This window comes from Solanum dulcamara, chromosome 4 (genome assembly GCF_947179165.1).
Source record: "Solanum dulcamara chromosome 4, daSolDulc1.2, whole genome shotgun sequence".
NCBI classification, from domain to species: Eukaryota; Viridiplantae; Streptophyta; class Magnoliopsida; order Solanales; family Solanaceae; genus Solanum; species Solanum dulcamara.
The window spans coordinates 7,826,999-7,853,600 of record NC_077240.1 but is presented as its reverse complement, the minus strand read 5'-3'; the positions used below and the strand labels follow the sequence as shown (position 1 = coordinate 7,853,600).

The 26,602-nt window shown below is 35.7% G+C and overlaps 2 protein-coding genes, 1 long non-coding RNA gene and 1 pseudogene across 4 annotated transcripts; 2 read left to right on the top strand and 2 right to left on the bottom strand.

Annotated features, from left to right (window-relative positions):
• Positions 1–322: 322 nt before the first annotated feature.
• LOC129885932 (uncharacterized) lies at positions 323–8,718 on the bottom strand. Its single transcript, XR_008766158.1, has 5 exons — positions 5,895–8,718; positions 3,788–3,897; positions 2,431–2,490; positions 1,049–1,099; positions 323–771 (listed from the first exon to the last, which is right to left on the bottom strand). It is a non-coding gene; the product is annotated as an uncharacterized LOC129885932 (long non-coding RNA).
• A 479-nt stretch (positions 8,719–9,197) lies between these two features.
• Positions 9,198–13,498, bottom strand: LOC129888018 (KH domain-containing protein At3g08620-like). Its single transcript, XM_055963274.1, has 5 exons — positions 13,321–13,498; positions 13,119–13,236; positions 12,640–12,718; positions 12,150–12,235; positions 9,198–9,349 (listed from the first exon to the last, which is right to left on the bottom strand). Exons 2-5 carry the CDS (start codon positions 13,159–13,161, stop codon positions 9,198–9,200), a joined length of 360 nt encoding a protein of 119 aa, XP_055819249.1. The 5' UTR covers positions 13,162–13,236; positions 13,321–13,498.
• Positions 13,499–17,224: 3,726 nt separating this feature from the next.
• Positions 17,225–23,710, top strand: LOC129885928 (54S ribosomal protein L24, mitochondrial-like). 2 transcript variants are annotated; one of them, XM_055960415.1, is made up of 3 exons: positions 17,225–17,347; positions 18,635–18,874; positions 22,956–23,710. In XM_055960415.1, the coding sequence occupies exons 2-3, from the start codon at positions 18,675–18,677 to the stop codon at positions 23,389–23,391; spliced, it is 636 nt and encodes a 211-aa protein (XP_055816390.1). In that variant the 5' UTR covers positions 17,225–17,347; positions 18,635–18,674; the 3' UTR covers positions 23,392–23,710. The 2 variants fall into 2 exon arrangements, with proteins under 2 accessions (XP_055816390.1, XP_055816388.1); XM_055960413.1 differs by lacking the exon at positions 17,225–17,347 and having other exon boundaries at positions 18,583–18,874.
• Positions 23,711–25,054: 1,344 nt separating this feature from the next.
• LOC129885927 (uncharacterized) lies at positions 25,055–26,602 on the top strand (annotated as a pseudogene).

The window sequence follows — 26,602 nt, the reverse complement described above, 5'->3', positions numbered from 1 at the left end:
ATTGCATTCTTTCAAAGAGAAAATTTTAAATGATGTAGGCTCACTTTTGCTTCCCTCTTCCAGAACCAATGTTTTTGACAAGTTCAGATCATTCAGAGTAACTGATGAAGCTATCTCAATACAGTACTTTCACTTTTTCCTTTTTTTCAGAATATGCATAATGCTGAGGTATTTCTCTGAGAGAAGGATACCACATTGAAAGGTTCGTTTATATCATGTAGATGATTTTCTGATTAATGTCTACATGAAACCGCCTGACATGTGCACAGGGAAGACATGCAAGTTCAGAAAAGATGATTCTGGAAAAGGGAGATAAGTTGCATTAAGTTGAAAAGAATACACCATATACCCCTTCTCATGAATCATGATATGGTGTAAGAGCAAATGCAACTTCAAAATGAGTACATTTGGTTTTTCTTATAGAAACTAAAGCGGTCCGGAAAAAGTCTTAACGGACTGTAATATAAATAACAAAGCTAGAACTGAATAATCTTTGTAACAACTAAAATCAAAATACCAAGGTAATAGAGACGAGCTACTAAAGTTTTCCAAGAATGGCTTGATGCATCTTATTGCCATCCCTCTCATCTTCAGCCAGAGGTTCAAGCTGTACTTCTTCGGGAATCACTCCAAGATTATTTTTCTTTAGGGTTGTCTCATCGAGCATTGGTGCATATGATTGTCATTCCCATCAAGAGATTCAAGCTCTTCTTCCTCTGGAATCACTCTAGGAATATTCTGCAGTGCAAGTTCCAGCTCTCGAGCAATTCTCTGACATTAAAAGAGGTGGTGTCATCAGATATTTAGATGTTTCGCAAATATATTGATTCAAGATAAAAATAAACAGGTCGCTAATATTTTCATTTTACTGAAATGGAAGCTGAAATCATTTTACAACATTTGATCCATATTGCACGATAATATTTTGTATTCTCATGCCAATGGAGTATAAATTCGTAGAGCTACAAACTATCCAAATTAACAAGGAGTGCCTAAGCAAAATAAATTATCCAAATTTAAAAGTAACTTGGTAAGATTGAAACCATACATGATTTGTGATGTCCTCATGAAGGATTTTAGCCTTCTGTTCAACCTCCACCTGCAAATAGGAGACTAAGTTTTAAGGTAGTACTAAACCGAAAGAATCTATAACAGGAAAACTTGAGTAATTAAGCTTATATCCTTTCAGAAAAATATAAGACAAAAATAAAAGTATCAGCACTCTAATAATTCAAAACATTTAATAAACATTTTGTAGATTTGAGTCTCTCCACAACTCATCACTGAAAACTCCCCATGGCTCGGGGAATATATCCGTGTCCACAAGTGAGGAGAATAAAAAACCAAATCCAAATCCAAATTATATAGAAGTATTCCCTTTCAAGTAGCTTAAGATTATAAATGAAGTTGTACAAATTCAAAAGCACTTTTAAAAAAAAAGGAAATTCAAAAGGACTCTCCATATAGTAAAAAAGGAACTAGAATAGCAGTGTGTTAAACTGGTAAGCTGGAGGATTCCCTCATTATCTCCACACTAGGCAAGAAGTGCACTGATCCACACAACCCACTATTGAATCATGTTGTTTGGCTGATCTGCGGTAGCGTTCTAGATGAACCCATTCAATGTCCAGTTATACTCTTATCTTGAGACCTTCCCAAAAATGCAATTCTAAAGTTGTCTTTCCTTTTGGAGAAAAAGAATATTCATGTAACATGCATATGATGGGAAAAACAGTTTCTTTGAGGTGGTGCTGTGAAGTTTGCTAAAAAAGAAAGAAGACAATTGGTTTCAGTGAGTCATGCTTTTTATTTGAAATGGAACACGATGATAAAGGCCAGCTTGCAGGAACTGTTACTTGGTGAAACCAAAACTGAGGACACTATCAAGAACACGGAATGTTTAGGGCTACAGACCAGGACTGGAAGACCTATTCCAATTACAGAGAATTCACTTGGACACTCCATTATTCTCCCTTCATCAGAGTCCTTTTCATTAACTGGTTAAGAATTGGGTACCACTAACCCAGCCAAGATCACCAGGTTCTACTAGTTCCTTCCCACCAGAAGGGTCACATGACAGGACATGAAGGATAAATGAATATGACCAAGAGCAGTCACTCTTAGGGAAAGGATGAATCCCAGAACAAAGCAAGAGAGCATGTGGTATGTTGCAAGCAGCATGTTGCCTGAAGAGCTGAGACTTCAGAAATACTATATAACCAAAGAGAAATTGGTTGTTCTAGAGGCAATCAGAACTTGCACCAAGCAGTGCCGACAGAGGGATCACTTTTTAGACAAGTCATTTATTTGGGGGTATTTTATGCTGGAAACAATAGTTAATCATATTAAAGCTTTCAGTCATATAATAATATCTAGACTATGCTTCAACAATAATAGTTATGTCACAAAATGCAAGCCAAAAAAACTTACAATTGTAAGCTTTTTTTGAAGGCCAGCTTTCACCTTCTTTCTGAGCTCATCACACTCTTACTGAAAAACAGAGAAAAATGTCAAAATACATTGAATTGAAGGGTTAACCACAGAAGCTTTCTGGTAGAGCTTTAGCCACTGACTAGTTCACACTGTTAAGATGTTTCTCAAGTATAGATGAATACATGTAACAGCTTCAAATCAACGAAGGGTGAGATGCTATGTTGTATTCTAAAGAAACAAAAAATTTAGCTACCATTAAGATCTAGACTACTAGAAACGTTCAATCATTTCATTTTTTATAAGTGGAAACATTCAATCAGCTTTTTCCCTCAGTTCAAGAAATACTCAAAGTGATAATCAGAAAACGGAGATGGGAATAATCAGTAGGTGCCTTCCTATTAGGTCTATAACCTATTTTTTTGGATAAGCGATTTCCATTAATGTAAAAGCACCACGAGTTGCTCAAAAGACTACAAAAATATGAGTGCTCCAATTACACGTTACAGTCCAGCAGCTCTAGAATGCTATCAAACACTTATCGCCTATGATATTTTAAATTACTTCCAATTTGATAATCACACAAAACCACCTCCGCTTTCACAAGGTTGAGAATATTGGTAACCCAAATGAAGTCACTCTTCAGTCACTGAATTTGGTTTTTACTGTAACTAGAAACATAAAGGGATAAGGTATACGTACACTTTACCCTTCCCAGACCCCAGATATGGGATTACACTGAATATGCTTTTGTACCATAACTAGAAAACGTATTAAGTTACAATCTCTGTGGTGCAGATTACATCTACAAGGCGGGTTAAAAAGCTATTTTCTTCTGTTCGTATAGAAAAGGATAGCTAATCCACATGCCACACTTCCTATCATTGGCTGCAATCGGGGATCGTTTCCAAGAGTGAAATCGATTATGACACTACTAACACAAAAATCTGAGACAGCCAATGATAACTACTTCTCAAAAAAAGAGAAAACCTTTGATCTTTTTTAAAAGATCAAAACAAATATAGCCTAGAAAAAAACCAACATCCAAAATTAACAACTTTTTTGCAGTCTGCTTTAGCAGTTTGGAATCTAACACTAAGTTAGAAGGGCGACACATATTTGTACATGGCAAGACTCGGATTAACAACATTTAGTCTATATATGTAATGAATGTATAGGTAGAATGATCATATAAGTGTTGCGTACATCTGCCTCCTCAAAACCAGCGGTACAGTAGACTTCTGAGCAGGCATACAAAAATATTCACAGCCGTTATATATAGCTGTTAGCTGCAAATCACGTCAAATTATAGGTAGGGATTGCATAGGCAGATGCCTCAAAAGATGAAGTAGGTTACCTTAGAAAACTCATCATCAGAAAGCATGGTCAAGCAAACATCTCCAGCCATAATTGAAACTTGAATTAAACTCTCGCTATTGCAATTATCGCTTGATCCATGCTTAATCCCTGAAACACTCGCTTAAACAAGAAAGACGTCACTTTGGAAGCAAAATTTGTGCTCAACATTAAGTTTTCAACAGAAGAAAATATTATATATTAAGACTTGGAAGATGAGAATTAGATTATGGTCATTGCCATATTATATATTAAGACTTGGAAGATGAGAATAAGATTATGGTCATTGAGTTCTATCACTGAGTTGGCAATATCATTCTCTACAAAGCTACTATTATCGATAATGATGCATGAAAATTCCACCTGCTGTACTTACATTTCTTTCTAACATTTGCGAACAAGCATAGTGTTCTAAGGCTCAAGCTAAATAGATAAGTGAAACTACAAAATTGAGCTCAATATTTCCTGAGCTTAAGAAAGTGAATCCAACTGAAGTGCATCTACATACAGAAGCCTTTTATCTAGCTAAGTAATTGTCACAAGGAGTAACAGAACAATGATACAAACTTAGGATAATTCTTACAAGTAAGCTACAAATATGGTTTTTCAAACACATACATTTATTAAGCTACAAATACACAAATCATTATTCACATAGAATCTTGAGGAAGTTAACTCTTGTGATTCAAGACATAAACTTGCACAAGTGTATGTGTATGTAGGATTTTCACATTTAGTATTGAAACTGCTCCCGTACAGGAGAAACATCAATTATAGTGCTTGGATTTTCCACATATAGTATTCAAACTGCTCCCGTACAATTATAGTGCTTGGATTTTCCACATTTAGTATAAAGGAGAAACATCAATTATAATGCTTGAATAGTGTATGTCGAGGACCTGGTTTCCAAGGAAGCACATAAGATATTCACTTCCAACTGATATCTAAAATTAAAAGTATGCTAAAAGATAGAGTAACTAGTTAAACTACTAAAAGTGCTCAGAAAAATCTCTCGGCGCACACTAGCACTGTTCCATTGAAAGCCGTTGGCGCACGTGAGAAAATTTGCACCTAGACCAGAAATGGCCAGAGGACGGCCACGCAAAGGGCAACCTAACGATCTTGGACCTGGGAAGAACATGCAGGCTTGGGAAAGAGGCAATGGTGCGAAAGGACCCATAGGAAAAGGGAATGGTGCAAAAGGTTCTACTGGAGTACCGGACCAAGGAAGCTCTGTCACTGAAGTTTGGCCACCATTATCAAGTGCTAAACCAAAAGCTAATACGCCTGTTGTGGTGGGAGGACCTAGTAGCTCAGCGATCTCAAGAAAGATAGCTTCGCCTAGTGCAGTTCAGATTTTGCCAAGCCAGCAAAAGACCAATGAAGCTGTGGGGGTCGTTTTGTCCAAAAAAGGGGGCAGGGACTCAAAAGCTCCTGGTTGTGATGGCTACAATGCATGCTTTTCCCAAAAGGCATGGGGGGGGGGGGTATTGGAGAGGAGGTCACTGATGCAGTCTTGGGATTCTTCTCCACTGGATCAATGTGCTAGCCTACTACAATAACACTGATTCCCAAGGTGCAGAACGCAACTAAGATCACTGAGTACAGGCCAATATCATGTTGCGCTATTCTATACAAATTTATCTCAAAGATACTGACCCACAGGATGCAGAGGGTGATGGATGGGTTGGTGGATGCAAGTCAATCTGCTTTTATCCCTGGTAGCGTGATTACTGATAACATTATCATGAGCCATGAGCTCATTAAATGGTATGCGAGGAAAATGATCTCACCTAGGTGTATGCTGAAGATTGACATGAAGAAAGATTATAAATCCATTGAATGGACCTTCCTACAACAGGTTCTCAAGGCTTTGAGCTTCCCCACACAGTTCATAAACTGGATTATGATCTGTGTCACCACAGTTTCACATTCTACACTTTTAATGGCACCCCTTCCCATGCCAAGAAGGGTCTAAGGCAAGGAGACCCCTTGTGGATTCCTTTTTGTATTAGCCATGGAATACTTGAATAGGCAGGCTGAAAACCTTGAAGAAGCAACCTGATTTTAAATTTCATCCCAAATGTGAGAAATTGTGCATTACTCACCTTGGGTTTGCAGATGACTTGTTGCTTTTTTGCAGAGGTGACCTTAAGTCTGTCTCTATGATGAATGACTGTTTTACTGCCTTCTCTAGTGCTTCTGGTCTTGTGGCAAACACTGAGAAGAGCTCCATTTATTTTGGAGGTGTTAATGTGGCTGACCAAGCAGCTATACGACAACTTCTGGGATTTACAAAAGGTGCTCTTCCTTCAAGTACCAAGGTATACCTCTCACCTAAAAGAAAACCTCAATGATTCAGTACAAGCCCCTTATAGATAAGATGATAGACAAGATTAAGCCTTGGACCGCTAGATTCCTATCCTATGCTGGTAGTACAATTAATCAAATCTGAGGAGACAGAATGACAGCCAACTGATGAAATATGGTGAAGAAGACCAGGCTCTATGGAAAGAGATCATCAATGCTAAATATGATGAGAACCCCCCATGGTGTAGCAATTCTAGTTCTATGCCCTATGGAAACAATCAGAGAACTTTGGCCAGAGATAGAAGAAAACATGACTATGAAAGTGGGAAATGGGAAAAAAACAAAGTTTTGGGGAGATGCTTGGAGTAATCAGAACCCGTTGAAGGATACCTTTCCTGACTTATTCATCATATGCAACAACCCTGAAGCAACTTTCAAAGAATGCTGGACTGATCATGGATGGGATCTTTCTTTTAGAAGATGATTGAATGATTGGGAGGTGGACAGGGTGGCCAACATGCTTCTTCTACTAGAGGACTTCTCAGGCACTACCTCAAATTCCGACTATATGAGATGGAAGCATGAAAATAATAGAAAATTCTCTGTTAAGAGGGCTTATGAGTAAGTTATGCACATCAAAACAGAAGACAGCAACTTTTGGGAACAATGTCTGGAAAAACATAGCTCCAACTAAAGTAAAATGTTTTACCTGGTTGGTAGTAAGAAAGGCTTGCCTAACACAGGAGGTTTTGAAGAAAAAGAGGTGCATTATAGTTTCAGATGCAAACTTTGTGGTGAAACAGAAGAGACAAGCAATTACCTCTTTTTGCATTGTAAATTCACTGCACAGTTATGGGCCTTATTTCTTACCCTCGCTAACACAAGATGGACCATGCCTGAGCACACTGCAGATCTGATGAGTTGTTGGATTAGAAGAAAATGGGAGCAAGAGCCAGAAGAGATGATGGAAAATCATCTCACACTGCATATGGTGGAATGTATGGAAAAAGAGAAATGGCAGAAGCTTTGAAGATAGGTCCAATTCCATTCATAAAGTTAGATGGAATTTTATTGTATCTTTTTATTATTGGTGTAAAAAGATAGAAATAGATGAATTAGAACTAGTAGATTTGTTAGGATCTCTGTAAGTAGCTTCCTGCTACTCTCTTTTTGCTTCTTTTTGAATGTCTCCAGCCTATCCTTAATGTTGAGGAATGCGCGTTACCAATTTAAAAAAAATTAATCAAATCTGTCTTGTTTTCTGTCGAAAACTTTTGGTCACAAGTTTTTATTCTGCCCAAGAAAATGATCCATTTAGCAGAGACCTTGCATAAGGATTCCCGTGGCCTGGGTTATCAGTTCAAAAAAAAGGATTCCCGTGGACTGGGGGTGCTGAGACCTCAAAAAAGTCTTTGATTGCTTGGGGAAAAGTTATGTATCCCAAAGACAGCGGGTGGTCTTGGTTTCTTAGACATGACTGATTGGAATGGAACTGCCATTTTTAAGCACTTCTGGAATCTGTGTTTGAAAAAGGACAAGTTATGGATCCAATGGGTCCATACCTACTACATTAAGTGTGACAGTACATGAAATGTGGCATGATAACCAAGCCTCATGGATGATCAAAAAGATCCTCAATGCCAAAAGAACTCTGGAAGCAGCTGACTATGAGGTGCAGGATGTTGCTACTGTGACTAAATTCAGCACACAAACTGTCCATTATAAGCTGAGGGGGGACACTACACTATAGTGGAGTGGATGAAGTTACTGTGCAACAACCATGGGGCACCTAGATGGCTGTTTGAAGAAGACTTTTGCCTAAATATAGGTTAGCCAAATGGAGTATTCTACCTGATATGTCCTGCATTCTTTTCACCAACACTGATGAGAGCCTGGACAATTTGTTCTTCAAGTGCCAGTACTCAGCTGCCATTTTGGATAAGCTGCTCTCATGGCTGGGCATTCAAAGGGTATATCTGGAGTCGCATGAAGAAATGATGTGGGTTGTTAAGCATGCTAGTGGCACGCATGTCAGTGCACGCTATCCTAAACAGATTGGATTTAGCATGCTGTCTATAATTGGTGTGGCAGGAGGGAAACATGACGTCATTTCCGCAGAAGAGTAGAGGACCTGATGTGTTTGTAAGGATGACTGTTCAAGCAATCCATTGCAGGGGCTCTCTATTCCCTAGATTGAATAGTAGGCTGTCTATACTCAACGATTATCCATAGGCTACGTTAGATAGTTAATGCGGATCTCTTGATGTATTTTGATTATTTTGCCATCAGTGCTTGGGGCTTGTTGTTCAACACTGTAAGACTTCTGTACTTCTTTGTACTTTGGTAATACAACCAGTTAGTCACCAAAAAAAAAAAACTAGTTAACTTCTGTAACAAAGCATAGTTTGAGAATCAGAAAAATTCATATTTACTGAAATCAACAATTAGGGGTGTCAAAATGAGCCCAAATATAGGTAACCCGCCTAAATTTTTATGGGTTGGGTTCAATCTCAACCCATTCAAGCCTTAACCTATTTTAAAAGAATCTTTAATTGAGCCCAACTTAATCTCAAATTTCAACCCGTTTTAAGGCTCTTTATTTGCATTGGTGTTATGTATGTTCTCATATTAAAGGTATGAATTATTATCTATTTTATATCTTTTAGGATTAATCTATTCATTTGTAAATTTTTATTTCTATTTTCTTCAGTTAAAATTCAAATTGTGGTTGTAAAAGGTAAATAATAATATGTTAAAATTATTGAGATTAAGCGGGTCAAATTGAGCGGGTCATGACCCAACCCGAGTTTTAGCCCAATTGAGCCCAACTCATTTGAGCCCAAAGTAAATTTGGGCGGGTCATGACCCAACACGATTTTTTTTTTTTTTAATATTCTCAATTTCAACCCAACGTGCCCATTTGACACCCCTATCAACAATGTTATACTAATAACTCTAGCTCAAACACGTTACGTGATAAGAACAAGTCTGGAAGAGTATGATCACATTAAGAACAACAGTCGTGACATAATTACATACCAAAGTATGACCCATAACAGCCATACATACCTAAGCTAACTTCCATGAAGGATAGAAGCTTATCATACCTCAATTTGCATTGCACTCCATGCACCCATATTTATCTGACCTCCATTCATATGTTGACTGACTGACCACCTATGTGGACTCTCTTGTCCCATCCTTTCCTGATCCACGAACTGATTGGACAACAATGTTGTTGCTCGCATGATTTCTGCAGCAGTAAGAAATCCAAAACCTTATTCAGTCACTTAATTGGATGCTTCCCTCAATGTACTTTTCACAAGATTTCAGACCGCAATGGTGGATTCACCAAGCCATCCATAAGTCACCATTTTAGCTTCATTTTAACCAAATTCACCTTCATCCCTTTCGAACACATAGCAATTTTACCCATATATGAAGTTTGAAAAAATAGAATGCAAAGAGAACCCAAATGAATCATTTTCCCTAGAACTACTGTCCCAAGCCCTTGCTTCGTCTACTGTTAAACGCACGAGTTAGAGAGCAAAATATAAAGCTACAGGGTCAAACTCGACATCAAACTTTGTATTGATGCAAAAAGTTCATTATTCCAAGACTATATAATGATGTCGAATATAAGTGGAAGAAAGTGGAAACAGACACTTGTCCGGGTCAGGCTTTCAATCAAATTCTTTGATTTGTAGATTTGAATTTTTACAGTTATTAATGTTGCATCCAGAAAAGCTACTTAGAGACTTCTGTTTGGTAACTTAGCATTTGATAAATAATTCTTTCCTATTCCACTTACTGATCCTTTAATTAATTACATAATAGTGTCCGCATCTTAGTTTAGAACTAAATTGCTCGGACTCTTCACTTTCGGTGCCGCACCCGTGTCGACACGACGTGGTGTGGGTGTGGGATCCATAAGCGATCTAGTCAACCGGTTTTGGGTACTTTGACCAAATTCGAGGGAGAGATTCTGGAAAGATTGAATGATTTCTGTATATAATAAAAACCAAGGTGAAATTGAAGCAAAATGGAGTACCTTGTATTTATAAATTTCTATTTTCACTCCCTTTCCTTTTATCTCCTTCCAGGATTCTCCTCTCGATCAATATTTTCTCCTCAAGTTTACCGCATATTAGCTCACAATTAGTTTTTATAACTCTATTTTTAGATATTTAAATTATTTTAAGCCAAACCCCTGCATCCCGTATCCATACATGGATCTGTATCACCGAATCTAAAATTTAGATCGTAGAGGATCAGACCTCTAGGTCCGCACCCGTATTAGACACCCGCACCCGAGTCCGAGCAACTTGGGCTTAGAATCCTCCCAGTCTCAGAAGTCAACCAATAGAAGTTGCCTTATATTACCATATTAAAACCTCTAAACAATAGGAAATAAGAAAAGTACCAAAAAATTGACAGATTCTTTGAATTCAATAGATTTGGGCACTCTGATTCACTTTGGTGAAGCTTTTCTAGCTAATTTAGTGCATTATAATTAATAAATATTAAACTTAGAGCAGTGTAACCGGAGATTACCAAAGGACTCCTAGAACAGATATTCTTTATCTTTGTCTCAATCTTCTCCCTCTTTGTAAAGCATTATTTGTAGCACCAACAAAACATGATTATTTGTTTTGTTTCCATACAAATCAAAAAACCCAAATTAATACAAATCAGTCCTTAGCTTCTTTTTTTTCCACTTGATAAGTAAATCATCCCTAGCCTATTAAGATTCCACCGCCCAATCATAGGCTTACAAACCTCCGAATTGCACTTTATCACCTTCATTTTATCATAAAAAATCATGGCACTTAAAAAATTTCCATCAGTGACTGATTTCTGGCTATTACGCAATCAGAATAATTGAATATCGAATAAGGCGTCATGTGTAACGGGGGTAAGATTACGAACATTCAGCAAAAGGAAAGTTCAAATGATTTGTCTTTAACTTAAGAAGAAAACTCATGTATTTGCATCACAAAACAAATCCGTGGGTTAGAATTACATTTGCTGATGTTTAAACATTCAAAAGAAAACTCAATTCTATCAGAGTATTGCATAAGACAGTCTGATCAAGACAATAAAAGTTCCTACACTTAACAAAATAACATATATTAATGATTCTACCATTAAAGTCTAACATTTAGGCATATCAGGAGAACTTTCTTCGCCATATATTGTTTTGTAATTATTGGTTGTTGACAAAAAACCCATTCCAGAAACAACAAATGTTTCCATCTTTGTCATCAAATTATTCAACTCCAAAGTACTTGAATTACGCGTTCTTTACATTTGGGAGATCAGAAAGCACAAAAGAGTGCAATCTATGCCGTTATATTATTAAACCTTAATATACTTCGACTGTACTGTAATCCTTCTCCATGTGGACTGTTAATCATGTGTGTACAAAAAAGGAATATCAAATATGATGTGTAGCAGCCGAACATGCAATTGCTGGAAGGTTAACTTATATCTAGGTGAGACTGAAGAAAGGTGTAATGGAGACTCTTATGTTTACGTTTTGGGGTTATATATATATTTCTTCTTCATGCTGGATTGGTGGAGAAGTGGGGGAACGGAAAAAAGAAATATTAACTTAAGACCCTCTACTCACTTGGAATCTTGTGTAGCAACACATCAATTTTTCCAAGAGTGTTCTGACTATGAGAGCAAGCCTTGGTGCAACATTAGAGTTGCTCCTCTCGTAACTTGTAGATACAGGTTCAAAGGTGGAAATTGCCTCTTTGCAGAAACGCTATGGGAATATATTGCGAACAGTATATGCACAATCGCCCACTCACCTGCACCAGCCAGAAGCACTTTGTACACAGGATAAGCCCGCCCAAAACTGGTGAACTATGCGATCTTTTACCTCTTTTATTTACGTGAACTATTCAGGCTATTGTCATCAAACAATTCAACAATTTGTTGGGATAATACATTTAAAAAGCTTTCAACAGAAGAAAGAAACCTCTGCTCCAACATAAAGACGCCCAGAACTATTGTAAAATGTTCTTATGGTTACAATTTACTACCTTGGTTTAGAAGCCTACTGCATATAGGAAGTATCTGCATGAATGGACCTAATTTTTGCCTCTCCCCCAATAACTCTGCCAAGTATCTGTCATTCGCAAGCAGCCAAATCACATGTTAATAAAGAGAGGTGTATCTAGAGCTACACAGAAAGTAATGGTAATAGGGTATACTCTATTTCAATTATTGATAAAAATTGACCGCTTGAAATAGAGCCCAATGTAGATGCTAATCAGGCAGCAGAGAAGGACTTAACATGTGGTTAAACATACAACTGTCTTACGACAAACATTACTTGACCTTTTACATGAGGTTACTGAGAAAATCAGCTTGACATCGAGAAACTTCCCTTGGAAAATGAGAACTTGAATAAACTTAAATCAAATAAAGAGTAGCTATCAGGATATGTACTATTCAATTGAGAGGACTCAACTATTGCCTAGAGGCTAGTAGAGTATAGGGGAAGTGGCACAGTAATATATTTGGATCCACCTGGTTAAGACCTGATGCATGTTGAAGGTAGTAGATGCAGGCACAACCACTGCTTTCATCTTGAAGTAAATATGCGTAGCTGAAGAAATATTACAACTATATATTTAAGTTTGAACCAATTATTAAAATAGTTGTGGGTTCAGTGGCACCCTGCACACACTGGCTTAAAATCTTGGATCTTACCCTTGCATCTTGTGGAAACTTGTACCACAGAAAGGGATCCTAAAGTGTCACCACATGTAAAAACAACTAGAAACCAATATTCTACAATCATAGATATGATATTATCAAGGTATTGTAGACTCAAAGATGTCTATATAGACAATTAACAGAAGAAGACAGCCAAGAAAGCCAAGAAATCACAAGAAAACACAATACCCAACAAAACAGATCCAGACCCAACATTCCAAAAAAGCATTAAATTACGAAAACTGATTGAAAACAAGAATATAATTGCTGAAACAGAATCAAGATTTGACCTTTCACGATCTGTAAGAGAAGATGACCTCGGAAGTGGACCATGGATTCCAGTAGGAGAGTACCGGAAGTAACTCCCAGGATGTATTCTATTCTCCAAATTCATCTAAGAAACCAATTCTACAATAAAATCTTTAGTCAAGAAACAAACTTTTCAATACAAACTGTTGATGGCTGTGATACAAAGATACAAAAGGGTCTTACTGTGAACAGCTGTTGATGGCAAGGCAAAAGGGGAAGAGAGACTTCAGTCTGCTTCCCCCTTTATTGGACCTTGAGTTGTTTTGGGGAGGAAGAAAGGGACTGCTCAATGGGAAAACTCCTATAAACACTAATGGCTGCTACTCACAAAAGGGTGTGCAAATGGAATAGACTTTTTTGCACCATCACATATATTTTCTTTTTGTCTACAAAATCTTACAATTAATAGTAAGCATTTCATTAATGACACATTTAAGCTAATTTTGAAACGAATGAATTTGACTGACTATAGCACATTCCTTTGATTATTTGATAACACCTAAATTTAAATGAACTAAAATCACTTTGCATGTTATATAGCAGTAAGTTTTTCTTACTTTCAATACTTAATTTTTCCTATAATATATTTATTTCTGTAGAATACAGAACTTGAATCTTCTCATATATAGATTTGGCATTAATATTTTTTTTTTAATATTACCATCATTATATTACTAAATTATATAATATTCCTTTTTCTATTGAATATATCTTTTTCTTGATACGTCTGTAGTTACTTTTATTCTATTTAAGTTGAAGCTAATATTCTCAAATTTGTGTTCAACGTATGATCACAATCGGTATTGTATTTGTCCTTACTTGAGGAGAGAGCCTCGTGTGAGGGAGAATATGAAAGCGTGTCCCTCAAAAAATTTCTTCCTCCCTTCGAGTCATACTAGGAAACTACCCGCCAAAAAAATTACAATAGAAAACCTTTTAGTAGAAATAATTTTTTGACCTATTAAAACTCTTTCAAGAGATTCGTATCAACATATTCAAATTAAATTTGTGTCAATTTCTTCATTCACAAAATGTCCTTATTTGGACCAAAACTAAACCCTTTTACTTTGAGAAGAATATCTTTGGTTTGACCAACTAACTACGTAAGAAAGTATCCTTTCTCTCTTTGATTTACAGCAAGATTTTTGAAAACTCAGTCTGCTCCTACAGTAATGCGGGTTCGCTAAGCATCGCTCTTCCATTCACCAATTAAGTGAAAAATAGTCGTCGACATTCTATAAGCGATTTGATCTAGTATGCGAAGCGTTGCTTTTTTGTAATCAACCCATAAGCCATCAATACTTCTCTATAGCAAGACATTCCTATTGAGAATGATAGAAAACTACTGTTTTTCAGTGATTGAAGAGTTTTGAGACTCGTAAAAAATTACCAAAGAGTGAATAAACTCGAGAGCTTTAGAATAAATTGCACGGACAGTAAGGAATCTGCCTCTTAAATCATTTTTTTAATTGTATTATATAATGATACAATATAAATATTCATTTGAATATGTATTACGTATAAGCCTTCCAACAAACAAAAAGACTTGTGTGCATTATCTTCGTAAGGGTAGATTATTAAGTAGAAAAGTAAATATAGACACATAAAATATAATTAAATTCAAAAAGTATATTGTTTCCTTTTGCCCTTTTCTCTATTTTAGCAACGAACAAAAAAAAAAAAAACTTTTCGTGGATTTTGAGTTGTCTGTTCCTTTTTTTCTTTATATGTCAAAGAATACACAATTACAAGAAAAATAAAATGAAGAAACAATAAATGCATTTATTCCCAACTTAATCCCTTTATGTCATTTTCTTCTTGTTTGTCAAGTACCATTTACAATAATATTTCTTTGAATTTGGAATAAAAGATAAATATATTCATAGTTATTTCAATCAAGTTTGATTTGTTTGCATTTGCATATCAACTTTGAATGGACACGTATTTTTATTTTTACACAATTTAAAATTAATAAATTTTCATAAGAACTCACCTTCTTTGCTTTAATGTCAGATGAATTATCTTTGTGTCTATATAAAACATGCATATTTTATTTATGTCCCATTAAATCATGAATCAAATGATAACATTAAATAAGAATTGAATCTAACATTGTTACAAAGAGAACTTATGATGAAATCAAACATACAATAGAAAATAAAATAAGAAAGCAACTTTGTATGATTTTTTGTAAGGACAATCAATCTATTTGATTTTATTTTTTTTATAATGGACCTCGATAGTATTATGTGTTAGTTTGAAAATTATGGACAGCATGTTTGCAATAGCTATCCAAAAATTAATGAGATCACTTTTGCAATGCAGATTTGTATATCTTAGAATACAACGAGAAAAATAATATATACTATATACTATATATTTATGTATGTAAATTGAGTTATATCTCTATTCATGCAGGTATACTTAAATTATCATTAACACTTCAAATAAATTGAATGATTATTAAATGCAAAGCGTATTCATGATTTTAAGAACATGAGCATTATTATTAAAAGAAGCACTTATTAGTTATATTAATTAAAAATATTAATGTGGACAAAGGGATTCAAACTCCCAAACTACATGTTGTGCACTCCTTTATTTGTATATATTGTACTTATCAATACACTAAAGTGCTTACTTATTTATGAATTCACCTATACAAATTTAAGACCTCAATTAGAAAATTAGCAGTGCTATACATGGGTTCAGGAGGAGAGGATGGGTGCATGTGAACCCCCTCCCCTCCATGTGCATACACCCATGATTAGATGTAAGAAATTCGAGTGGCTTATGCAAATTTGTCCAAACCTATAAAATTCTTGTTGCTTTATTTAAAGGTGCAATGCATCAAAATTTATTGTTTTATTATTTATTTTTTTGGAATAATTCATGGATTAAAATTTCAGGGACACATATTAACTTAATTAGCATCCTAGTTAAGTTAAGGTGTGTTGTTACGATTTTGGTTATAATTTAGAGAGGTACTTATGCATTATTCCAATTAAAATCTAAGTTCTAACATTCATAACTGTATATTCTTTAAACATTCTTCGATCTATCATCAATCAAATAAGAGGTTTTCGACAATTAGAATCTAGGTTCATTTGAATTTACGTAGTTCATACAACCTCAACTTTTTATTAAGGTTTCCATGCATTGTGATTATTGCATTTTATGTCATAAATATAACATTTGATGTTTTTATGATATGTAGTTTATATCAATTTGATATAGCAAATAATAAAAAGGATTTTACATAAATATTATAGGACTTAAACTGACATAAAAAACTATTTTGCAAATTAAAAAGTTAATACTCATTTTTCTTCATCTCTTTAATAATATGAACAAAGCAAAACCCCTTTTTCATTTTTTGGGGATAATTTCAAATATCTCTCTTAAAGTTTCGCTTTATAACACTCATCTCTACAGTGGTTTACGGTATTACGCCTGCCTTTTTTATTTTGTCTTTTTTTTGTAAATTCTTTAAATCTATTAAAAATTAAAATTGACAAATTTGCTCTTCATATATTAATTTCTTTATGTTACTGCATACCGTAAAAATAACTTATTTAATAAATATTTTTTTAAAATGTAGAAAATAATATAAATCTGAACAAACTATAATATCATTATCGTAATCAATTAATCTTTTTTTAAAAAGGGATAATTATAGATGATCATTCGGTCATTTTAATTACCTAAAAAAATGTCATTTGATGTATATTCATGTATACTCAATGTATATTTCATATATAAAATGTATCATAATGTATATTTGGTGTATAACTCATATATAAATAATTTATATTGTATTATCAGTGTATATTTTCTATGACTTCTAGTTATTTTTTATGTATCTAAAATATGACTATAAGGGTGTTTGGATTGACTTATTTTAAGTAGGTTTTGACTTTTAAGCTCCATTTTATGTTTGGGGTGTTTGAGAAAGATAAAAAGTAACTTTAAGCACCTACTTTTAGGCCAAAAAAGTACAAAAATAAGCTAAAATTATAAATTTTAGGAAAATAAATTAAGAGGATTAAAACATTCCACATATATATATAATAAGAAAGAAACCAAATATCCCCAAATACTGTGAAATTGAGGGTAAAAGGAAACCGAGAGTCGGATCCCTAATTTTAGCTGCAGCCCCATTCTCTCCGGCGCCGGCGTTCCACCTCTACCTCCGGTCTTCTCCGATCAGGTAATTCTTATTTTGTCTTCTTTCTATAAGTATTAGAGATTTATCTGAGTTCAGTATGTGAAATTTCAGTCTCTTGAACTTGATCACATAAGCACCAGTCTTCATTCATGGAATCTGAAATTCTAGGCCTTTTGGCTAAGTTTTTCTGTGAAATTGATGCTGGAATTACAGTTGAATTTATTGGTAATAAATTGTTGAGGTTATTTCCTTAGTTCTCAAGGCAATTTTATCTTTCATTTGGCTCTGAGATGTTGTGGAAAGGAAGTAACGTTTCAGAACAAGCAATAAGTGTAAAAAATGTTTGCATCTATGAAGGGTAATGGTACACAGTTTAATGACTGCTTGACTGTTAAACAACCCTGGTAATACTTACTTTTAGAAGGCCTGTGGGTTAATGTTGCTACGGTTGGACAATTGCAATCTATTTTTGCTAAAGTTAAAGGTCTTCTGATAATACTTACCTTTAGAAAATTTGTGGATTAGTGACTACTTGACTGTTGACCAACCTTGGCAATACCCAAAGCATTAGCTCATCTCCCTATGATGCTGCTAATTCCTAATGAGGGTAGTTTATGACCTTCCTTAGTCAAATAAATTCTGACCAATTATATATGTTTTATTCAAGGAATTAAATGTAAGGAAAATCATTTCAATCAATGGATGTGTTGAGTGAAAAGTATGGCTATCTGGCATGATTATTTTGAGAGAATGAGTTACAACTTTCACTGTGTTCCTTTAGATATTTGAGAAGGTTCGATAGATTGGGACATGTATTTATAAAAAATATAGTGGAGTGGTTTCAGTTGGAAACAAAAGATACTAAAGCAACCACATTACTCCAACAAACTTCACTAGAAAGCGTAAATGGGACATGTATTTATAAAAAAATTAACTTAAATAAACATTTTATAGTGGAAGTGATTTTACATTATAAATTACTTTTGATTAAAATCAACTTTAGAGTTTAAAATTTTTTTAAATCAATTTATTATGGTATTAACAACTTTAAGGGTATTTCAGTCATTTTGACAGAAAATAAGTGCTTAATAACACTTATTTGCCAAACACATCAATAACTTATTTTCAGCATAAATACTTTTATACAAACACTCAATTACTTATTTATAAAAATAAATTTCAGCACATAAAAATTATAAAAATACTTATTTTTTTTCAGTCAATCCAAACACCCTCGTATAGAGAGTATTGTGGAAAATTAATAAAAAGTATCCTCTGCTTTCTCAGCTCTTGTAAAAAACCCTAAACCTCAAATTCCATTGAAATCAGGTAGAAATTTGTATCCGAAGTGGGAAGTGGAAGGGAAGAAATGGCGTTCAGATCCAGAGAAATGATGAAAAAGATAGTGAAGAATATAGGTGGAGAGAAGAACTTGGCATCTGGAGTTAAACAACGGCTTGAGAAATGCGTACCAAATGCAAAAGTCGTCATGGGCCGTGCTCAGCGTGGCCTCTTTGCTGGACGCCACATTCAGTTTGGTAATAGGGTCAGTGAGAAGGGTGGAAATACGTGAGTTTTTTCTTCTTCGCAATTTTCTATTTCTACGCTAAATGTGAGATTTTGTTAAGTTTCTTCTTAAGATTACCTTGCTCGGATGTTGTTTCAATTTCTAAGCAATTTTCTATTATTAATTAGGTATGTTTTCATCCGTTTGGGAGTTTCTCACAATTCCCTCTATCGAAAGAGACAGGAAATTCATTAGTTGTTGTTTTATAGCGTTCAATGGCATTGTATTAGATGCTAGTCTGTTAACGTAGTGGACTGAGTAGTTTCGTAGCAAACCCAAATTCTCAAATATTTTATACTAACTGTTAACCAAATTACGACCACAACACCCAAACTATTGAACTACACTAGAAAATACTGAATCAACAAGTAACAAAGGATAGATATAAGAATGAGCATAAGAAGATTAGTTCTAGAACAAAGGTGAGAGGAACAAACAGTATCTTTACAGTAGGAGTAGGCATAAACTGTTCTTTCTCATCCATCGTCCTTTTAGTTTGTTGTTAATTGGGCATGGGTCCCAATCAACCTTTGTGAAGGCCTTCTGGTTTTGTTGCTTCTTCTCGGTCCAATAGCTAGTTGTTTCACATCTGTGTAGGTATTGACGTTGGACGAGGCTGGTTCATAACAATACTCCTGTCCTTAATAAGAACCTTGTCCTCAAGGTTCGAGTCAAGAATAGTGTTAATAACATGCTCCCCACCAATTGTAGCCAAGACAAACTGTGTAATGTTGGGAAAAAATAGTATGTGATCTAGTGTACTTCTTGCAACAACATGAACCACCAACCTGGAAACAATATAAAAGACGGTCTGCTCATTACTAAAACCCTCAAATGCAAACAAGCTCTTTCCAAACACAATTGTAGTGTAAACTTTAGCACCCATAAATTGTGTAGCACATGTAGCAACAGCTGCAACTCAAAAGGAGAACACTTGACCCAAGAAGCAACCAAGCCACTGATATGTGCCATGTATGCCAAGAGAAAAACTTCTTGCTTGTTACATACCTTGCGGAGACGCCCACGATTATATCGGCGAGCATAAGCACTTGCCTTAGTAACAATTAACTTTGGTCTAAACAATGGGGCACATTTCTCCAGTTGCTTCCAGTCAATATAACCAGTGCTTGCATCCAATTTGCATGACATGGTCTTGAAAAACATTGGGACACTAAAAGACTTTTTCGGGTTAGTCTGATAACTATGTGAAAGATGTGGACTATGATATGGTCTCTCGACCATGCCAAAATGCTTGTTCCTCCATAGTACTGTGCACCGAGATGCCATCCTCTGTAGGTGATGGTATATAGTGACATCAGATTCACTGAAGAGTTATGCTCAAGACCCTTCCATTGCCTAGTTTTCTTAAGCTTAATAATATTAGCATAATGTGGGTCAATGTGTTCAAGTAGTGCATTCCACTGCTTTATCCATGTATGTTGCACTAAACTAACATGATTGAGTGCTAAGAGAAATTCCAAGGAACTACTAAAATGTTCAGATGCATCAGTGCCTACATGTTTCAGCCAATGGCCACAAACTTGTTCACCCAACACTGTAACTACTAAAAAATAAGTAGAAACAGAACTACTATTTGGAAACATATTCTCATTGGCACCACAGGATAGAAGAATACCATGTATACCAGGATCAAATGGACGATTTACAAAGGCGAGAGAAACAATGAAAAATAAGGTTGAAGAGTCATGCTCCAGTCAGAATCGTTGTTTGGCGAAAGGCTGTCGTGAAAATATTGCACACAAAATAAGGAGAACTCAATGCGATCCAATTGTTCTGCCTTTGTGCAACCCTCAATTGGTTCCCCACTAACCGCTCCAAAATTGCTGTATTGACAGGAACAACTATGAGGTACCTAGGACGTGGTTCGCCCACAAGTTGAGTAGCAAATTGTGAGCAACCCATTCGCAAGCTGTGTTTCAGCTGAGAAGTATGCTGTCCAGTGTCAAACCAATAGCAAGGGGGTAAGCCATTTTTCATGCTCACACACAATGTTAGATCCTCAAAATCATCAGGCATCAAGGGCAGAGAGGGCTAGGCGAATAGGCATGGGAAAAATTCGGCAATCACATCATCTTCAGTAGGAATGATAAGTGAAGTCTCTCCCTCATTCATGTCTTTATTTTCAGCAACAGCATAGTCATTGGTCGCATCACTCAGGGCAACAAGATCCTCAGAATCACTAGGGAAATGTGTTTCAATAGTATCTTTGGTCATCGTACATACCTTGTGTGGTTCCAGTATAGCACCTTTAGCCCAATCGGAAAATTCATCAAACACCTTACCCGTGTTGCTTTGGCATTCTGATTGCTCACCATAATATTGTGGTAAAAGTGAGTTGGTTGTGTTACTCCATTGTGAATGAACATATGTGTGGTCTGGGAAGAGTACATGTGACTCATGAAAGCTTGACAACATATCCTCACAACGATTTAGGTACTCACTCAGTCACGTAGGTTACCTGCCCGAGATTGGCGAATCTCCCTCTCGCGGAATCAAGTCCTTTTTGTTTAAATCAAATTCTCACCTTAGCAGCAAAATGCGGCCAATCAATCAATTGATTATTCATAAATAACCACCGGTACCATTCCAATGCTTCACTATCAAGGTAGAACTACACTACACTAAGCTTCTGATCTTCCTCAATTTTATGGAAATCGAATAATGCTCTGCTTGGACTATCCAAGCCTTCGGATTCTCGCCTCGAAACTGCCATAATTTGGCGTCTATAATTGTGTTTGGGGGTTCAAAAGAGGTCGTAGCATTTCCCCCCAAAACCTCCAGCAACATCGAATGGAATTTAGCGAGATCTTTGGAGATAGAATCGCTCATTTCTTGGATAGAATCACAGATTGAATCATCAACAAAAGCCTCGAGTACTTTTTGCTCCTCCATTAGAGAGGCTTCTGAATGAAAGCACCAATGTAGCAAATCTGAATTCTCAACACAAATACTCAAGTATTATATACTAACAGATAACCAAATTACAACGACAACACTTAAAACTATTGAACTACAATGAAAATACTGAATTAACAGGTAACAAAGGATAGATTTAAGAATGAGGATGAGAATATTAGACTCTAGAACGAAGATGAGAGGAACAACAGTTTCTTCACAATAGGCACAAACCATTCTTTGTCATCCGTCGTCCTTTTAGCTAGTTGTTAATTGGGCCTGGGTCCCAAATCAACCTTTGCGAAGGGCTTCCAGTTCTGTTGCTTCTTCTCGGCCCAATAACTAGTTTTGTCACATCCGTGTAGGTATTGACATTGGGCCGAGGTTGGTCATAACAAGTTTTCATCTAAAATGTTCAATTTTTGAAAGTTTGTGGTAAACTGGAAGTTGGGATTGGTTCTGTAAAATAAAGAAAAAAATATCAAGTTCTAAAAGTGAAATCTCGTTACTGGCTAGAAGTTATCAGAAGGCATCTTCTGTTTTACTGTGTAAATATGGAAATCATCTTTTAACTGCTTACCATGAATGTCATTTACAATGGCAACCACTTCAAAGAAAATTTATTTATAGCCAAATGTGATTTTATGCCTGTTTCTGCTCAAGCCTATGCAGCTTCTACAACTTGAAAGTGAGGCATATGAGAATTTGGTAATTTTGGTTAATTAGTAATAACAACTTGGAAGGGGTTTCATTTTGAGCTGCATTTGGTTGCCTCGGAAATGCCTTGTGAGGTTTCAGTTTATTTATATTTTCTGATTCAAGAATCACCCTTTTTGGGATGGTTTTGGTAAACGGTAAAAAGCAGTGAACATGAGAATCCTTGATCCTATTAGTCCTTATTAAAAATATATGTTTTGCCTGAAGTTTTGATTGAAGTACATCTCAGTTGTTCAAAAAACTTGATAATTCCCAAATTAGAATTTGGTATATTGCCAAAATGTTTGTTCTAGGACATTATTTTCTAGCTACTCTTTGGTTACCAAAGATGGAAAAGGTAAGGTTATATTTTTGACTGCAGTTTAGTTCCGATCTTATGTGGTAAATCATAATAAGCTGCCATTCTTTGCTTTCCCCAAAAAATAAAACTGTGATTGTTTATATGAACAGGTCGAGGAGGACTTGGAAGCCTAATGTGCAAGAGAAACGACTTTTCAGCTATATCCTAGATCGTCAGATTCGTGTGAAAGTTACAACGCATGCCCTGCGATGTATTGACAAGGCAGGGGGTATTGATGAGTACCTGCTGAAGACACCTTACCATGAGATGGACACTGAATTAGGCCTCTTCTGGAAAGCTAAGATTGAGAAGTTGTATGAGGAGCTCGGGAAAATGGAGGTAGTTTTCTTTACACCTGAAGATGAAACAAAACTTGAAGAGCAATTTAAGGAAGTAAAGTTGGAAGAACGAGCTGCCCGTAGGGAAGCCAGAAGGAAGATGTATGGTTGGTCACCCAAATCCGAGCTAAAAGCAGATTCTGAAGGAACCGTTGGAGAAGGAAGCTTACCCACTGACTTCCATGAAGGGATGGTCGCCAATGCTTGAAAGCATTGACAAAATGTTGTTGGTGTCCGAGTTGCTTCCTGATATTGAAGGGCATCTTTTGTTGGTCCTAGTGTTATTGTATTCCTGACAGTTTTAGTGTCTAGAATACCATGAATTTTCCGTTGCATCTGGTTTAGTGTAAAACTTTTCTGCCTTGATAGCAAGCCAAGTAAAGGTGCTGTTTGGATATAATAACGAGAAATTCTACAGCTATCACAATACGATGTAGTTGGCTTGATTAAATTAATCATCTTTGCAGGTTAATACAATACCCAAACATCAATGTAATAGACACTAATGTTATTGCATTCTTCTTGAAGACTAATTGTCTTATGTAAAATACTATTTAAGCACTAACAAACTCATTATTTTGAGTTCAAATAGGGTTTGGAGAGAGTAAGATGTACGCAACCTTATCTTTGATAGAGAGACTGTTTTTGATTTACCCTCTTTAACCTTCCTCCTATATCTTGTCTTGGTAAACAAGCTCATATAGGCGGAGTTGTTACTTTAATACTTGTAACTTTGCAAAATTTCTTCTTTATATGATTTTCCCAGATGCTCTCCAATTTACTTTTATTGCAGAAAACTAAAGTTACTTGGAGGCCATGTGTTCCTAAGATGATTCTAAGGTAAAGATTGCCAGGCTTACTCGAAAAATATATATACATTTCAAAAACTGTTTAAGCAACACCATGTATATAATGATAAAAAATGAGTAGCATATTAATTTGTTTTCATCGGAGATTCTTTTTTTAACCGAAAACTTCCCCAAATGAGAACTTTAAGAGCAAACCATTGGGGAATACACATAAGTAAAAAAAAACACTTTCCATAATAACTGCAGTTGCTATTTGATCCTACATATTTTGCTTATCCCAACAACATAAGGAATGCACGAATTTTAGTGCTAATAGTCTTGTGGAAAAAAGGTTGTTGAACACAGACATACGGCAACAAAATGATAGGGAAAAGAACACTTATACCTCAAAACGGCAACAAAAAGATAAGGAAAAGAATATTTATACCTAAAAAAGGAAAAATATTTACCCTTTATTGCCTCATTACCGGCAGAGTATCACATAAGACTAATCTCACTCTTATATGATATCGATATGGTATCAATATACCGATGGAGTATCACAAAGAATATATTTTCTACCAATTTAGAGTAGTAATTAAGATTGTGACTTTAATAATTTTCTCTTAATTGTTTCATTTTTATTTCTTAAAAAATAGAGCTCAATCCTATATGATACCGATAGGGTATCAATATACTAATAAAGTATAACAGATAATTAAGCTCAGTCCTATATGATATCGATATAGTATCAATATACCGATGGAGTATGACAGATAATTAATTCATAATAGTGATGCTGATGTCATGCGCGAAATAAAAAAAAAGAAAGTGGGGTAAGAGAGTAAATAGTTTGGGTCATGAGTTCATTAAGAATAAATAGTTTGAATTCCACATAGCGGAACTTAGAAAGCTTGAATTAACCCCTTTCAATAGAAGCATGGAGATTTTTCCTTAGCTCTTTCCTTAAGAAAGAATTTGGGAGAAACTTAAAGAGGTTTGATCTTGTGATTTGGAAGAATGAGGGTTTATGAGTGTTAGAATTAATTATAGGCGAGGAATTAATCCCCAGAAACATTCATGTACATAATTAAATTAATGGAAAAATACCCAAACACCTCAATAAAAAACTGCCGAAGTGTACTGCACGGTCTACTTCTTCGGTCCATGAAACGTTCCATGGTTTTTAAACATTATAAATCTGATTAATAACTTCGATTTCTGGTTTTGGTTTATTCGCTGGCGACAGCCTGTTTCCAACAAGTCTCCCTACCACACTACCCCCACCACCCCTCTATCTTCTCCCCCATTTTCCCTCACTCCTCTCTCTCTCTCTTTCCTTTTTTTCTTTCTGTGCTTAGGGTTCTTTCTTCTTCTCCCCGATTCTCTCTGGAGACAAGAAGATTCAGAATTTGAGCTCTCCAGATCAAGATTCTCCCTCTTGTAAGCTTTCTATTGATCTAATTTTTGCATGTTTTTGTCTCTATTTTGTTGAGTTTTTGCTTTAGGGTTTGTATAAAGATAAATGCACTGTTCCTACTTTGTATAGGTGTAGATTGTGATCATTTTGTGTACGCTTTTTTTTTTTTTTAAGGAAATAACGTTGAACATTGAATTGGCGTGAACATAGGTAGAGTTCATTGTTGAACAATTGTGAAAAAGGAGAGTGGAATTGGTGATCAGATCTCGAGACTGTTAATATATGGTAGTTTTGAGGTTGAGAGAAGTTAGCAAGAGTAAATCTGTGATTTCATATGTTTTGAGGAGGAGAAGGTGGAGGTGGACTGAGGGTTCATGTGGTAGAGGGGTTTCAGGTCTCCATGCTGTCAGAGAGCATGCGTGCAATTTGTGGTTTGGGTAATGCCCTATTCGAGATTTGCTGTTGATGCACTAGGTGTAATTACTATTATTCTTGTTTCAATTTTGGTACTTGTTGGCTTGTATTGCATCTTGTACTTGATCTACTTTCATACAAAGATACGTAGGCAAGGGTACAATCAGCTCGGCTATTTTCATGGTCCTTGGATCATCAGGATTACATTTATATTGTTTGCAATCTGGTGGGGATTTGGAGAGGTTGTTCGGCTTAACTTGATTAGAGGTGACGGAAGATTGTTGAATGCTCTTAGCTTCAGATGGCAGGAAATTGTTTGCAAGTGTTATATTGTTTCGAGCTTAGTTTTTGCAGAACCTTGTCTGTACCTCTCCGTCGTGTTTCTACTTCGGGCGTCCTTACAGAAGTCAGGAACTTTAAGCCAGAAATGGAATGGCAAAACAGTAGGATACATACTTCTCTTTTTCCTCCCAGTTTTTGCTCTACAGCTCGTGCTTATTATGGTTGGACCGCAATTTAAGAAGAAATACATGGTCCACTTGCCACATTATTTCACTAGTCCAGTCGCGCGATCTAGAGATGATGTTGATGTTGCACTGTGCACTTACCCTTTGTTCAATACTTTCTGCCTTGGTCTTTTTGCCATCATGCTAACTTCGTATTTATTCTGGCTTGGTGGAAGAATCCTCCATTTGGTTATCAATAGGAGTCTGCAAAAGAGAGTATACATGCTAGTGGTATCCGTTTCAACTTTCTTTCCTATAAGGGTTCTATTACTCGGTTTAACTATTAAAACA